General features: G+C 39.9%; 1 protein-coding gene across 5 annotated transcripts in view; it reads left to right on the top strand.

Annotated features, from left to right (window-relative positions):
• plxna1b (plexin A1b) overlaps positions 1-13,028 on the top strand; it is a 247,573-nt gene extending 234,545 nt beyond the window's left edge. For 3 of the 5 annotated variants that reach the window (XM_028001974.1, XM_028001972.1, XM_028001975.1), the window contains 9 exons: positions 1,449-1,595; positions 1,760-1,919; positions 2,246-2,349; positions 3,578-3,686; positions 4,765-4,955; positions 6,472-6,641; positions 6,796-7,008; positions 7,096-7,246; positions 8,585-13,028. In XM_028001974.1, coding sequence (XP_027857775.1) covers positions 1,449-1,595; positions 1,760-1,919; positions 2,246-2,349; positions 3,578-3,686; positions 4,765-4,955; positions 6,472-6,641; positions 6,796-7,008; positions 7,096-7,246; positions 8,585-8,680 — 1,341 coding nt within the window. In that variant the 3' untranslated portion in view covers positions 8,681-13,028. The remainder of the gene's footprint in view (positions 1-1,448; positions 1,596-1,759; positions 1,920-2,245; positions 2,350-3,577; positions 3,687-4,764; positions 4,956-6,471; positions 6,642-6,795; positions 7,009-7,095; positions 7,247-8,584) is intronic. The other 2 variants (XM_028001976.1, XM_028001977.1) reach the window with 1 other exon arrangement.
• Positions 13,029-13,772: the final 744 nt, after the last annotated feature.

Consider the following 13,772-nt stretch of genomic DNA (forward strand, 5'->3'; position numbering starts at 1 on the left):
CAATGACTTTGTATTGCTTTTTTACCCCCATTAGCTCTAATACCCCAAAATAGATTCCAGTACGATCAGTCGAGACAATGGAAAACCAATATTACACATCACTCTGAAGACATGACTCATTGTGAAACATGGTGGTGGCAGCATCGTGATGTGGGGAAGTTTTCATCGAGGACAAAAAAGTTGGTCAAAAGTGATGGGAGGTCATCTGGAGCTGAAGACAGAACATTCTTGCAGCCAAAATTGTTACAACTGCAAAACGAATGAGAATGGTTTGCTTTCTAGAAAAGGATTTCAAAATTTAAGTCCCTACATTTTATAAAACTGGTAGTTTCATCCTTCTGAAGGCTTTGAGCTGGTAGTGGTGCTACATTGTCTTTAGTTTATTTAGGGTTGTTGGAGTAACAGGGGTCAGATATTTTATAGCAATCTTCACAATTATGTTCTTTCCTTGTGTCAATAAATTACTTACAGCCATTAAAAGACTGTGTAGTTTTTGGTTGTAACTTGACAAAATGAGAAAATTTATGAATGATTCTGCAAAAACCTAAGATGCATTTAATTCATCCATTTAAGTTGACATAGTTGGAAAGCATTTCACACTAATCATTCAAAGATCATCTGTAAATACACAAATTCATGCACATAGATGGTTTGAATCTATGTGATTTGAACGTAAACTTAATGCATGCAATTTAAAACAAAACCCATCTTAACAGAGAAGTGAAGTTTCCTTTTAGAGTGTCTTCAGATCTGAAATGATTCTGTATTTTATGAAACTGTACGTGGTGTGGTTATGGTTCCGTCTCCGTTTCTGAATGGCATTATTATATAAATAAGAAAGACAGCTAACGCTGCAAGAAACAGTGCCTGACTTCAAGAAGTGGTGTCGCAGGCAGTGCTTAGATGGCAGGGTCAGCTGAACAACTGGATGAAAAGGAGGGGAAAGTGAGCAGGGAGAGAGACTGAGCAACAGACAGGGGACCCCCACATCCCAGCGCTTGTTGCCTGGCTGACACGTCTCGCACACCAAAGTGCTTCTCCAAGCGTTTTCCAACCCTCAGTCATTAACCTTCTATTAACTCCTCCATCAATTGCCACTCAGTCTCACTCACACTTTCTCTGATTCTTTTCCTCCTCCCCGCCCATTCAGTCGGTCCCTCGCACACAAATAGAGATTTTCACAGCGTGGTTTTTTTCTCGTTTTTTTCCCCCTCAGAGACGGGACTCTGGGGAGAGTTGTTCTGTCTGTTCTGTGCTGTTTGCCAACATTGGTCATGGCCTTGTCCTTTCCTGCTCTTCTTCTGCTGCCCTCAGAGAAGATTATAAATATAACTAGTGGAATGCTCAACAAAATTATCCATGTACCTTTTTTGCTAAAATGTTTTTGTAAAATTGCATTTATACAAAAGTCACATCTGATTCTATGTTTTTTGGGGGGGGGTTTTCAGGAATGTGCTGGTGAGCCTCTCTTCATGCTTTACTGTGCTATGAAGCAGCAAATGGAAAAAGGGCCAATAGATGCAATCACAGGCGAAGCCCGCTATTCCCTCAGTGAGGATAAACTCATCAGACAACAAATTGACTACAAAACTTTGGTCAGTACTCATGCAGTCTTGTAAACCCATTCTTATGCATGTAATCAATATAAATGTCTTATTTTTGTTTGGGTTTTTTTTTGCCTGAAACAGAATTTATTCCTCTAAATTAGCCATTCCCACCTCCTACTCCATACGTAAAGCATTTTATTTTTTTCATGTAGACGCTGCACTGTGTGAACCCAGAGAATGAAAATGCCCCTGAGGTGACCGTGAAGACCCTTAACTGTGACACAGTGACTCAGGTGAAGGAAAAGCTGCTGGACGCTGTGTACAAGGGGACCCCGTACTCCCAGAGACCGAAGGCTTCAGATATGGATCTGGGTGAGGACTTGGCTAGAATAAAATGCTGCAAACACTTCGAGTTATCGCACTTGACAAAGGCGTGTTTCAGCGCGCGGGGGGGTGAAGAAGGAATCTTTTCAAGCGCTCTTTGAAGCTGTAGGGTGCCCTTCAGAAAAGAGAAGAGAATGCACACCTGGAAGAAAAGGAGAATAAAAGAAACATTTCAAGAGTTCTTAAAATTGCTCCTTTTCTTCAACAAAAATATCAAATTTCCTTGCATGCATTGTTGTTCTGAAGTGGTAAATTGGTGCAAACGTGTCCTTGCCTTGTTTGATTCCTTTTATCTGTTTTCTGCTTTCTGACAGAGTGGCGGCAAGGCAGGATGGCACGGATCATCCTTCAGGATGAGGACGTCACCACAAAGATCGATAACGATTGGAAGAGACTAAACACCCTCGCTCACTACCAGGTATCCAGCTGCAGAGATCTTCCATATATACAGTTCTATACGTCTTATTTTATCTGAAATAATTAGTCTAGTTCAAGTGCAATAGAGTGCAAAAGACTTAATCCAGCCCTAATTTTCTTGCAGATTTAAACCATGAAATCAAACTTAATTGTAATCTGTTAAAGTTCTTTTTAGCTCATTTGCACTCCAGATTCTGGTCATTTTCAAAGTAGTGCATTTTGTCGTCATGTTAGTCTTAGCTATAAGTTATTCAGATATGAATAGCTCTTCAACTCCAAGAATAAACATGCGTTAAGTTTACTTGTCACTAGGACAAAGGTGAGATATGAGTATTTAACCATCATTCCTTGAGCTGAAATACCACAGTTATACAATTTACCGAGGGCTTTAAAACTAAAATTGCTTTTATTTTGAACAGAAAAGCAATATTTATTACTCTTCTTCTGAATTAATGTAACAGATTTATGTTTTCTATAACATTATTTGTTAGTTTGATACTAAAACTTAGGAAAAAGTACCTACTAAATGTATTGATAGTTTACTGCTTTTGTAGTGTTACACAAATATAAGGGACTGGTATTTATTGGTTAATAAGTTGTACTGTCTGCTGAGGTTACTAACCTCCAATTAGCTGCAGTTTTCCCAACTGTAGTTTTTTACCTCAAAAAGTGTGATGTTCAATCCTGGTATTTTTACCCCAGGAAATGAAAACATGTAGCATTAGATTTTCTTCAACCAGGTGATTAGTGCTGAAGAGCAACAGGTGAAGAAGGGACATTATTGCATTACGCCATACTTAATGAAGCTGGAGAAAACTCTGACATTGTGACGCTTTTCTGGCATCTCACTAAAAGCATATCAGGCATGTTAATATATATATATTTTTTTTTGCTATTCTAAATTTGTAAATTTAAAACGTTTGCTATACGGTCATACGAGTAGCCTGGCCATACCATTAATCTACAAGCTGAGTCCCAAGGACCCAATAGCTGCTTGGTTTTTCATGCTCCAGTTGTTCAACCTGCTTTTAAGGCCAAAAAAGGGGAAACAAGAATGAAAAAGCAGCAGATGCCAATAAACACCTAAACCGGATCAGAAAGTCAATCGATTAAGGCCACTTTAAATCTGCCGAATTGGAAACAGATTCTAGAAAACATTTGGGGCGGTAAAGTCCTGTTGGTGGCCGTTCTGCTGTGCTGTAAAACTCAACTTGGAAATTGTGTTGCAGGTGACAGATGGCTCTGTGATTGCCCTGGTGCCCAAACAGAACTCGGCCTACAACATCTCCAACTCCTCCACATTCACCAAGTCCCTCAGCAGATATGGTACGAGAGAAGGTGTGTGTGTGTGTGTGTGTTATGTGTGTCTGTGTATATATTTGTCTGCGTGCACTACTGTCTGCGGGTTTGTTGTTTGTCACTGTCATTTGTGTGAACAGTGTTAAATGTATGAACTGCACCTCTCCACTGTAGAAAGAATGCTTGATCCATTTGTGGAACGGCAACAAGATATAAAATGATCAAAAGTGTTGGAGAAAGTATGTAAACAATTTGCAGACAATTACAGAAATGCACCTTATTTTTTAGTTTTTGCTTTTTAGCAGTCTAATACTTGCTGCAGATATCTACTCACACATACCCTGTTACCTTTACTCTGCCTGTCCCTGGTCCACATTCCCGCCTGTCGTCTCAAACCTCTCAATCCTTTCCTGCTTTGTCACACAAGTGACAAGCATTCGGAGTGAAAGTATAATGCTCTGTGTCACAAATATGGGATCATTGTTCGATAAATGGGGAGAGGAGGGAGGTGGAGGATGACAGACATTTTTATTCAGGAATGAAAGACTGACACAGCTGTCACCTTTCTAAAAGCTTTTAACTGAAGTGAGGGACACCCCACAGATGTGCTGGAAAGGTGCAGTGCAGATCTAAAGTTGACTTTTTAATTCAATGGAAAGGCTTGAACTGACTGGACCTGAGTTATTTTATAAATAATAATTGACAAATGTTTTAGTCTCTAGATGTGCAAAGCTGGTGGAACTACTAATGAAAGGACTTGTAGCTGTTATTGCTAGGATAATAAATACAAATGCAAACTAAAAACAAGAAGGTTTCTTTCTACTTTGCAATTATGCACTATTTTGTTTTGGCTTGTGACTTAAAATCCCTATGAAAGACATTACCGTTTTGGTATATTGCAAACATTTATTCTTTCAGTAAATGTACTCTAAACAGTGCTGCCCTCTCCACTAGAGGACGCTGTTTTCTGCACATATAGATTTACTCCAGTTGAAGTGATTATTTGAAATTCTCTCTCTGTCTTAATGATTCACTAAACACAACAAAAAAAAAAATCCAAGTGAAACTCCTAATTTCTCTCTATACATCTCACTGACCTTCCTTTAATCATCTCCAGAGAGCATGCTGAGGACTGCCAGCAGTCCGGACAGCTTGCGCTCCCGAACGCCTATGATCACCCCTGATCTCGAGAGCGGCACCAAGCTGTGGCATCTGGTGAAGAACCACGACCACTCGGACCAGAGGGAGGGAGACAGGGGGAGCAAGATGGTCTCAGAGATCTACCTGACCAGACTGCTTGCCACTAAGGTAACAAGAAACCAATCCTCCCCCTTCGACATGGACCGTGTCATGTAGTCCATTTAAACCTGCAGTCTCTGTTGACCTTTGTTTGGCGGTGGTCTCAAAGCTCATTAACATTTTTCATAACCTTTTCCACAAAGACACACATATGTACAGTCTTAATTAGGAGGTTGACCTTTGACTATTGAGTTGTTAGCTTGGTGGTACTGGGCCCTCTGTTGGCGGCCTCTGAGCTTCTAGATCCAGGTCATTACTCACCATATTTCACCATGTCCTCCAAAACACACAGATGTGAGAGCTGGTCGTTTTTATGCAGCAAGTTTTGTTCAGGTGGTAAACAAAGTGTTAAAAGTTATGTTTTGGGGTAAAAAAAAAAAAACATTGATTAACCACTCAGCCCTACTTGAAGGGACAGTGAATACTTTTTTTTGACTCAATAAAGACCCTAATCTCATATACAAAATTTACTTTTTTGGGTCTCAACTGCTTTTAAAAACAGCCTGGGAGCTCAACGAATCCACACAACTGGCAATAACTTTGTGTTTTCTGTGTCGTATTTACAATGAAAGCAATGAGAAGATCCATAGCCTCATTGTTCCTCTCCTCCTGATGGCTCCAGGAAGAATAGCTGTATTACCACAACCTCAATGAGGAAATGATTGAGGAGGAACAAAATGTGGGCAACATGGAGCCCTGCAGTTTGCTTCTACTTATTACATCCCCCTCAGCCTTGTGTGTTTAGGAGGCAGATTTGTTAATGTGTTGGTACAAAACTGCAACTTGAATTTTCTGTCTGGTTTAAATGAAGTTTTTCAGAAAGTGGCCAGGTTGCTTGAAGGAAAGGCCTGTAGAAAATATAAAACAGTTTCAACTTCAAACAACTTTGTAAGGATTCAGTCTCTCCAGAGTTGTGTTATGTGGTAAAAAAAAAAAAAAAGAAACATGGCAGAGGAGCCTTAGGCTGAACTCCCATTGAGCCCCTTCCTGAGTACAGTAAAGACTACTGAGCACTCTCCATCATCACAAACTCTCAGGAAGCTGGAGCACTGAAAGCAAAGCACTGTCATTCTTAAAAACCTTTTCCTGGCAGGTTGCGCCTGCAGCTAGATGGTGGAAGCCGATTCAGCTGCAACACAATAGGTCAAACTGGGATACTCATTTTGGGTTAGGACCGACTTCTTAATTATTAATTAAGCATAACCCAACAGATCACTCCCGGAAAGGGATAGAATGGTATGAAAAAATTGTATTATAGTTGATGTGTGCACATTTACCAGGTTTATCAATATTTAGAAGGTTCCTACAGTCTGTAAAGTCTGGAAACATTCAGAAGTTGATTTGAGCATTTTAAAGATTTGAATAAGAAGAAGCTTCCTTCTTTATTCAGACTTTATTCCGAATGTTGTCGTTTGTTAGAGGTTGCCTGTCCATTTAGAGTCGAATTACCTTCTGTATCAGTTTTTAATCATAAAATTCTGTCTGGTATTGTCTCACGACTGCTTCCCAACCTTCTCTTGTTCAGGGTACCCTCCAAAAGTTTGTGGATGACTTGTTTGAAACCATCTTCAGCACAGCACACCGAGGCAGTGCCCTGCCGCTCGCCATCAAATACATGTTTGACTTCCTGGACGAGCAGGCGGACAAACACTCCATAACAGACCCTGACGTACGGCACACTTGGAAGAGCAACTGGTGAGGGAAAATGCAGCAGCATTGACTGTCATCTTCGTCTCTTTGCCCTTTCTCAGTCTTAGTGTGGATGCTCTCTCTGAAATATGCCGTCTGGTTCTAACACCACACGTCTTTCTCTCCATTCCTCCACCTCGTTTCCCCTCCATCCCTGTAGTCTTCCACTAAGGTTTTGGGTGAATGTGATCAAGAACCCGCAGTTTGTCTTTGACATCCACAAGAACAGCATCACAGACGCTTGCTTGTCTGTGGTGGCTCAGACGTTCATGGACTCATGTTCAACATCAGAGCACAAACTGGGGAAGGACTCTCCTTCCAACAAGCTGCTTTATGCTAAAGACATCCCCAACTACAAGAACTGGGTTGAAAGGTGAGTCAGTTTGATGGAATTTATGGCGAATACTTCAAAATTATTTCCAGCACTTCAGGCCGTAAGCTCCTGTTCGGGTTTTCCCAGGTACTACTCGGACATCTCCAGGATGCCCGTCATCAGTGACCAGGACATGAGTGCCTACCTGGCAGAGCAGTCCCGGCTGCATGCCAACCAGTTCAACAGCATGTCAGCTCTACACGAGATCTACTCCTACATTGTCAAGTACAAAGATGAGGTCAGATTAGATGTTTTTCCTATTAAACAGTTCAGAAATTTGATAACCAGCAAATCAGAAAACAATTTTAGACTGACCACCAAGATGACGATATTGGTTGCCATCACCTACTTTTTCCTCACTCTTCTTTATTTTTTTGTTGTTGTTGTCGTTATGTCAACTCTTTCAAATCTTTCTCTTTCAATAAGCTCTCCATTGTTTAATGTCAGGTATGGACATTAAAAGCAGTAAAAGTACATCCAACCTACTATATGGTGGTTTCTGCAAGATCTTAAAAAGGCCATAAGACATTCTGCATTTGCCCAGATTTATTTTTAGATAAGAATAAATTTCTACATGTATTGTATCATTGCTTCTATTGGTTTTTTTAATGTGTTACTGGGATTTCTTTGTTGTGCGATTTTTTGCTCTAGCTGAGGAATTTAGCTGTTTTCGGGTGATTTGGAGAAGTTTAGGCAATTAAAATCCAACACAGAAATTTTAATGATTTGCTTGTTGACTCGTTATGAAGCTTGTCATATAATTAATCTATCAAAGTTAAGAAATGTAGGTGTGAAAGCACTCAAGTTAAATTCCAAAAAACACAGTTTAACTTTAAGTTGTCAAGTGAGTTAGAAATTGCAATTTTCATAACTTAAAATTTTTCAAAAGAAAATGGTAACCTTCACAGGAACAGATGAAGAAAAGTAAACCACCACAGGTAGCAAGGTGGAAATAAAACATTAATTGAGGACAAAACAGTGCCCTGGAGGTCAGAACGTTGTATTAAGTCCAAGATTGACCAGTATCTTTCTTGTTGTGAAAACAACACAAAAACTCCTTGTTTTAAATAACTTGGCTTTATTTGTTTAGACTGTTTATGTCACAAAGACAGGAAGGAATCCCACCCTAAGCTGCTGGAACGCTGTTCTGTGTCAAAAGTGAAGTCGATACTGCAATGGTTTATATTAGTTTATATTAGCTTGTGTTGTGACAGACTGGCGACCAGGGCGAACCCCACCTCTCACCCCAAACGTTCCCTGAGGATAGGCACCAGCACCCCTCCCGACTATAGTAGGGACAAGGGGGTACAGAAAATGGATGGATGGATTAGCTTGTGTTTCATCAGTGCTGAAACAACATTTTAAAGGCATTTGGTCTTCTTATGAATATGGCTCTAAAGTAGTTGAAGGCTTGCTGGTTCACAGCTTTCTTCTACGATAAAATGAGAAAAATTCAGTGGCTTACTTGAAAACAAGATTTTATTCAACGCCAGCCTTCAAAAGACCACGCATGCTGTGAAAACCGAGGCTGACGCATGTTTGACATTGGCTGACTTGCTCTCCTTTCTATTTTCAGATCTTGTCAGCTTTGGAGCGGGACGAGCAGGCGAGGAGACAGAGACTGAGGAGCAAGCTGGAGCAGGTCATCGACACAATGGCCCTGGCCAGCTGAGGACAATCCACCTGCTCCTTCTGCTCACTACTCGTCTCCATCTGTTGCTCTGTCTCCCTTTGCTCTTCTCAGACAACAAACAAACAAACAAACGAACAGAAAGAATCCAAACCCCAGAAACACGAACTGCAAAAGGACCGAAGCAGTATACTCCGAACTCGGGCCGGGGTTCGGCGGAGATGGACGGGCCTGTGTACGCTTACATGTGTATGTTTGTGTTCGTCTGCAGCCCCGGCGCGGCACAGCGCAGCGCGGCGCGTGGGCTTGTGTCTGTGTGAGAGACACTTGGACTCCAGACAACTTCACACACTCTCATACGTGGAGAACAAGTCCTTGACAGCGTTTGATTATCGTGGATGTTGGTGTTTGTGGTTTGCTTGAGTTTTTTTTTTTTTTTTTTTTCCCTTTTGGATTTCAGAAGAATTAGTCATTATGACACCGATGATGATCAGGAAAAACGACAGAAGCTCAGACTCTCTACACATGGTGTCATGAACAGAGCGGACCAATCTGTTGGAGCCAGTGAAGAGTGGCTTGGAAGGTCATGTGACTCAGTCGTCACGCTTTAAATTTTTTTTTTGTATAAATGTAATCAACTGCCCACTCTTTGATCTCTCGCCACTTGTATTACTGCTGAATTTGCACAATTTACAGAAAGGTTACAAAGCAAGACTTATATAGATATTATATATAAATACAGTTTTTAATGAAAGATTAGGGAGAAAACATTTTTGTTGTTCTTTTTCATTTAAACCGACAAATACAATAAAAACAAAACAGTCAAACACGATTTGCTACTTGAAGTACAGAAGAAAAGACTCAAAAGTAGGCAGAAAATGAATGAAAAAAAAAAAGCAAAAATAAAAAAATTTGTACTGTGCCATGTTTTCTTTGAATGTTGTTTAGTGGAGAGACATTTTGTTAGATGGAATGTGATACAGTCTGACTTATAAATATGAAAATTGCCTAGTGACTGAAAAGAGCTGATTGAGATCATCGTTTGAACGTGGAAGTAAACATAGCGACAGACAAAAGCTTCATTAAGATGCTGTTTGGATTCAGGAGGTGCAATTTGTTGGTTTTCAAAAGCCAAATATCACACAGTAGCTAGTTAATCGTTAGCTTCCAGCTCCTCAGCAGCTTTTGTCTAAGCTGGTTGATCTGTCATTTACTGACTGAGCAATGAAGCGGCTACGTTGCACTACCTAAAATATTTTACCGTAGTTTTTCCCGTTGCTTCGCAAACGTCACACGGCTGCATCTCAGTCATTTAAAGCATTTTTGAGTAATGATAATCAGTAACTTAAGCTCATATTTTATACAGATTTATTGTACACGGAGAAATGTTTTTCAATTTATTTCTGTTACCTTTGATGACTGTGGTTTACAGCTTATGAAAACCTCAAATTCTACAAAACAAATATGTCCATGTGAGTCAGAATTTGGCTGGAATTACTACATCAGTGCATCGGGGCATGGAGCAACACTCCTATCCTTTAGGTGATTTTGACATAATCTGTGATTCAGGACTGGAATGTACTGTTGTAGCCCAAGTCCTAGAAGCATGTGTGTGAAGGCTCTTGAAGAATTTGAAGTCCAAACCCAAAACGCTCTTTCCTTCGCCATCCTTTGTCCACCTTTTTCTGTCATTTTTTTTCTTCCTTCCACTCAGTTTTCCCTCAGTATGTTTGAACGCAGCACTCTGATCATACCGTTCCTTTAACAATGACCTTGTGTGGCGTCCTTCCCCCATGCAGTGTGTAAATGTCAGCATCTCAACAGTCTTCCCCATGACTAATGAGTCTACAAAATTACATTTCTGTTTTAAAAACTATTTTTATTTGATTATATGTAATATTATTTTCTAACAACCTGAATGGCTGGTTTTCATTCTCTGTAACCTCCGATTGTCAAAATGAACAGAAACAAACTGTTGGAATCTATCACTCTGCACATGGTGAATCTTTGCGAGTTTCACTTTTTGTCTTGAAATATTGAAGCAAATGAAGTTTTCAAGTCTTCTTATTTACTGAGATGCAGCAGCAATCAAGACTCCACCGCTTGCTACTTTCTGTTTACCCTTACTGAGAGAGTTATTCGTTTTCCCAAACTCTTGGTGCTTACAGACTACTACTATGAGTTCAGGTAGCATTTAGCTTTGCCCCTTAAAAAGTAAAACTAAGTCAGAAAAGCTGTTTTCATCCTCCAGCCATTATTCCCCAGCATTCCTCTGTGTTAATACCCCCCAAAAACGGGGCATGGAAAAGATCAACTGAGCATTTCTCTCCACCTCTAAACTTCTGAATTTGAGATATGGGTTTTAGCTTTTTATCCACACTGAGGTTGTAGAAGCAGCTCTGTTCATTAGCCACATCAGGCTGGGTAATCCTCTCCTCAGCCTGCAGCTCTTGTTTTAAAACTAGCCTATTGCCACGTGTGGCTTAAGCTTTTTTATATTGCTTCTCTCTTAAGAGGATTTCTGTTTCCCTTTCTTTTTTTTTTTTTTTTTTAGGCCTTGACGTCATAGTTTTTGACCTTGTGGTGAGAATTTTGCTTTTTTATTTCTGCTTGCCGAGAAACCAAACTGTGGTCTGTATAATGTTTTTGTTAATGTTTTCATTTGTAAATTGTATACTTTTTCATAATGAACAAAAGCGGTTCACCATTTTTTTTCTTATTTTGTTTTTTTGGTTTTGGTTTTGGTTCTGTTTCGACATGTAAATTGTACATTTTTACGGTACATGGAAGAGAAAAAAAAATTTCTTCAGCTTGCCGGAAGTTGAAGTACTTGACTGAACTCCAAGTTTTGTTTTCCCTGATCTGAAGGATCGGAGTGAAACGGTTCCTCGGGTCAGATGAGCCTCTGTGTCGTCGTGATGGAAATGTGACTTGCTGCTTTAACTCTTGTACCTTTGTTTTTCTATCCAACATTAGGGCTGTCATCATGAATGCTGTCGCTGTTCAACCCAACCACTTTGTTTACCATACATGTCTGAGAACTGACATGCGTCACAACCTGTTTTTAACTGGAAACTTGTTTGAATTTGACTGTTTACCCTGTAGACTGTAAACAAACAAGCCTCCCCATGCAATAATGGAAAATTGTCTGTTTTAGATCCAAACGTTGGCTTTTATGTCACTCCTGTTAGATGGAATATGGGACAAAACACTCCACAATAATATGATTTGTTAAATATAGCTTTCTTTGTGCTGTCAGCAGTTGGTGCTTTGTATATGAACATTATGGCTGAATGCCCAGGACGCCCTTACTCTAGGGGGCGGCACAAGCTATCCCCATCCCATGCAATGTCCCCAATAAGTTTTCTTTACCCTTTTTCCATGTTCAGTCTGTAGGAAGTATGTGAAAAAGTGTTTGTGAACAGTGTAAACACTGTACTGAAATATAGTGCCACCTTGTGGCATGTTAACTAGGTTAAACTTGATTATTAATTTTTTTAAAAACAACTTCCTGTACACTTTAAATTCGAGTCTTTTAAGGATTCTGGAGTGCATTTGGTCATATCTAGTTCAAAATCTGAAATCACAAAGTCTAGGGTTATTGTGGTTAATTTACCCATGAACATTCACTGTCTCTTTCCTCTGACTTTTTGCTGCATTCTAACATTTTTGGTGCTCTTACTGTATAAATAACATGGCATGAAAATAGATTGCTGAAGCACAGATGTGCAGCAAAGGGCCCTCTGTTGACTGATGTGTCTAAGTGCAGAGGACAGAATCAGCACACTGCTCAGTATCCAGCTGGTGATCCGTCGGACTCGTTAAAAATAGTTCAACCTTCTCAGCTTTCTTTATTTTTGATTCTGTTCGTGTCATCCTGGCTGAATACGGAGGTCAGATTCATTTATCACTTTTTCATGGTTACTTGCTTTTTTAAATTGACCTGCTTTGCAAGTCTAAACCATTTTGCCGGCTCCTCCATCTCTCATCTTGCGTTGGTTAATATGGCCGATGATTTGCATTTACTGTAACTGAGGTGGTGGAATGTCTAAAAGTGTGTGTCATCTGAAGCACCGCCGTCAGCAACCAAGTTGCAGCTCTTCACAAGAAACTCTTTTTTTTTTTTTTTGCTGGATTTCATGCCTCAAAACTTAGAAATATGTCAGATTTTACAGTTCCACTTTCAGGTTGGGTGGACTCAGCACACAGTGGTGTATAATTCCTTACTCTTTTGGTCGTTTTTGGCCCTTTTTTTAAAGAAAAAAAATGCTGAATCAAAGTAAGACCTGGTTTCCAGTTGGTTTTCCTGCTTTCCTTTCCATCTGGAAAATACCTTTTTTTCCCCCCTTAGTTTTGTCCCAGAGTGGTTGTTCCTTAGGATCCATGGAAACACAAAGCAAATGAATTTCAGATAGTCGGCAAGAGAATTTTAATACTTCAATTACTGATGCTTTTTTAGAGTTTCAGACTTGAAGCGACTGTCACGAGTTTGCAGGTTAACACTCATTGTGTAAATATTATGTTATTTCCTATTCTGCAGATTTACTACTTGTAAATAAACACGCATCAAGAAGAGATTAAACATTTTTTGCTAAAAAAAAAAAAAAGTGGCTTGAAGTTTTTATTTTGAGGTAAGCTTACACAATTTCCGTAGAAAGTTGTAATTATTGTTTTAGGTGCGAAGAAACCCAAATGCATTCCAGCGACTCATCTGTTCAACCAAACAACCACCTGGCATAATTAGACACATGTCCATGGGGGAACAAGACTAGGTGGAGTTTGTTGAACTCTACATGGACTTTTGTGTTTTGGTCACAGTCCTCCATTAAATTAAATATGAAAATGTGGAAAGAGCTTCAATCTTGTAAGTATGGCATGGGAGCTGTGACGCTATTGGCCTGGGAAGCTTGTTAGAGTACATAGCAACATGAAGACTACAGCAATAAACTCACTGATATCTCTGGTCTGCATCGGGTTACAAAACCTCTCACAACTTTGGGCAGCCAATGAGTCTGCTGCCAACCAATAGTCTTCATGGTCACCATATCACAATCCAATGGACCTCCTTTGGATTCTGGTGGAAAAATCTGAAAAGTGTGGTCTACATTTATTTTCTGCCCACGTTACTTAGTCT

This window comes from Xiphophorus couchianus, chromosome 20 (assembly GCF_001444195.1).
Source record: "Xiphophorus couchianus chromosome 20, X_couchianus-1.0, whole genome shotgun sequence".
In the NCBI taxonomy this organism is placed as follows: domain Eukaryota; kingdom Metazoa; phylum Chordata; class Actinopteri; order Cyprinodontiformes; family Poeciliidae; genus Xiphophorus; species Xiphophorus couchianus.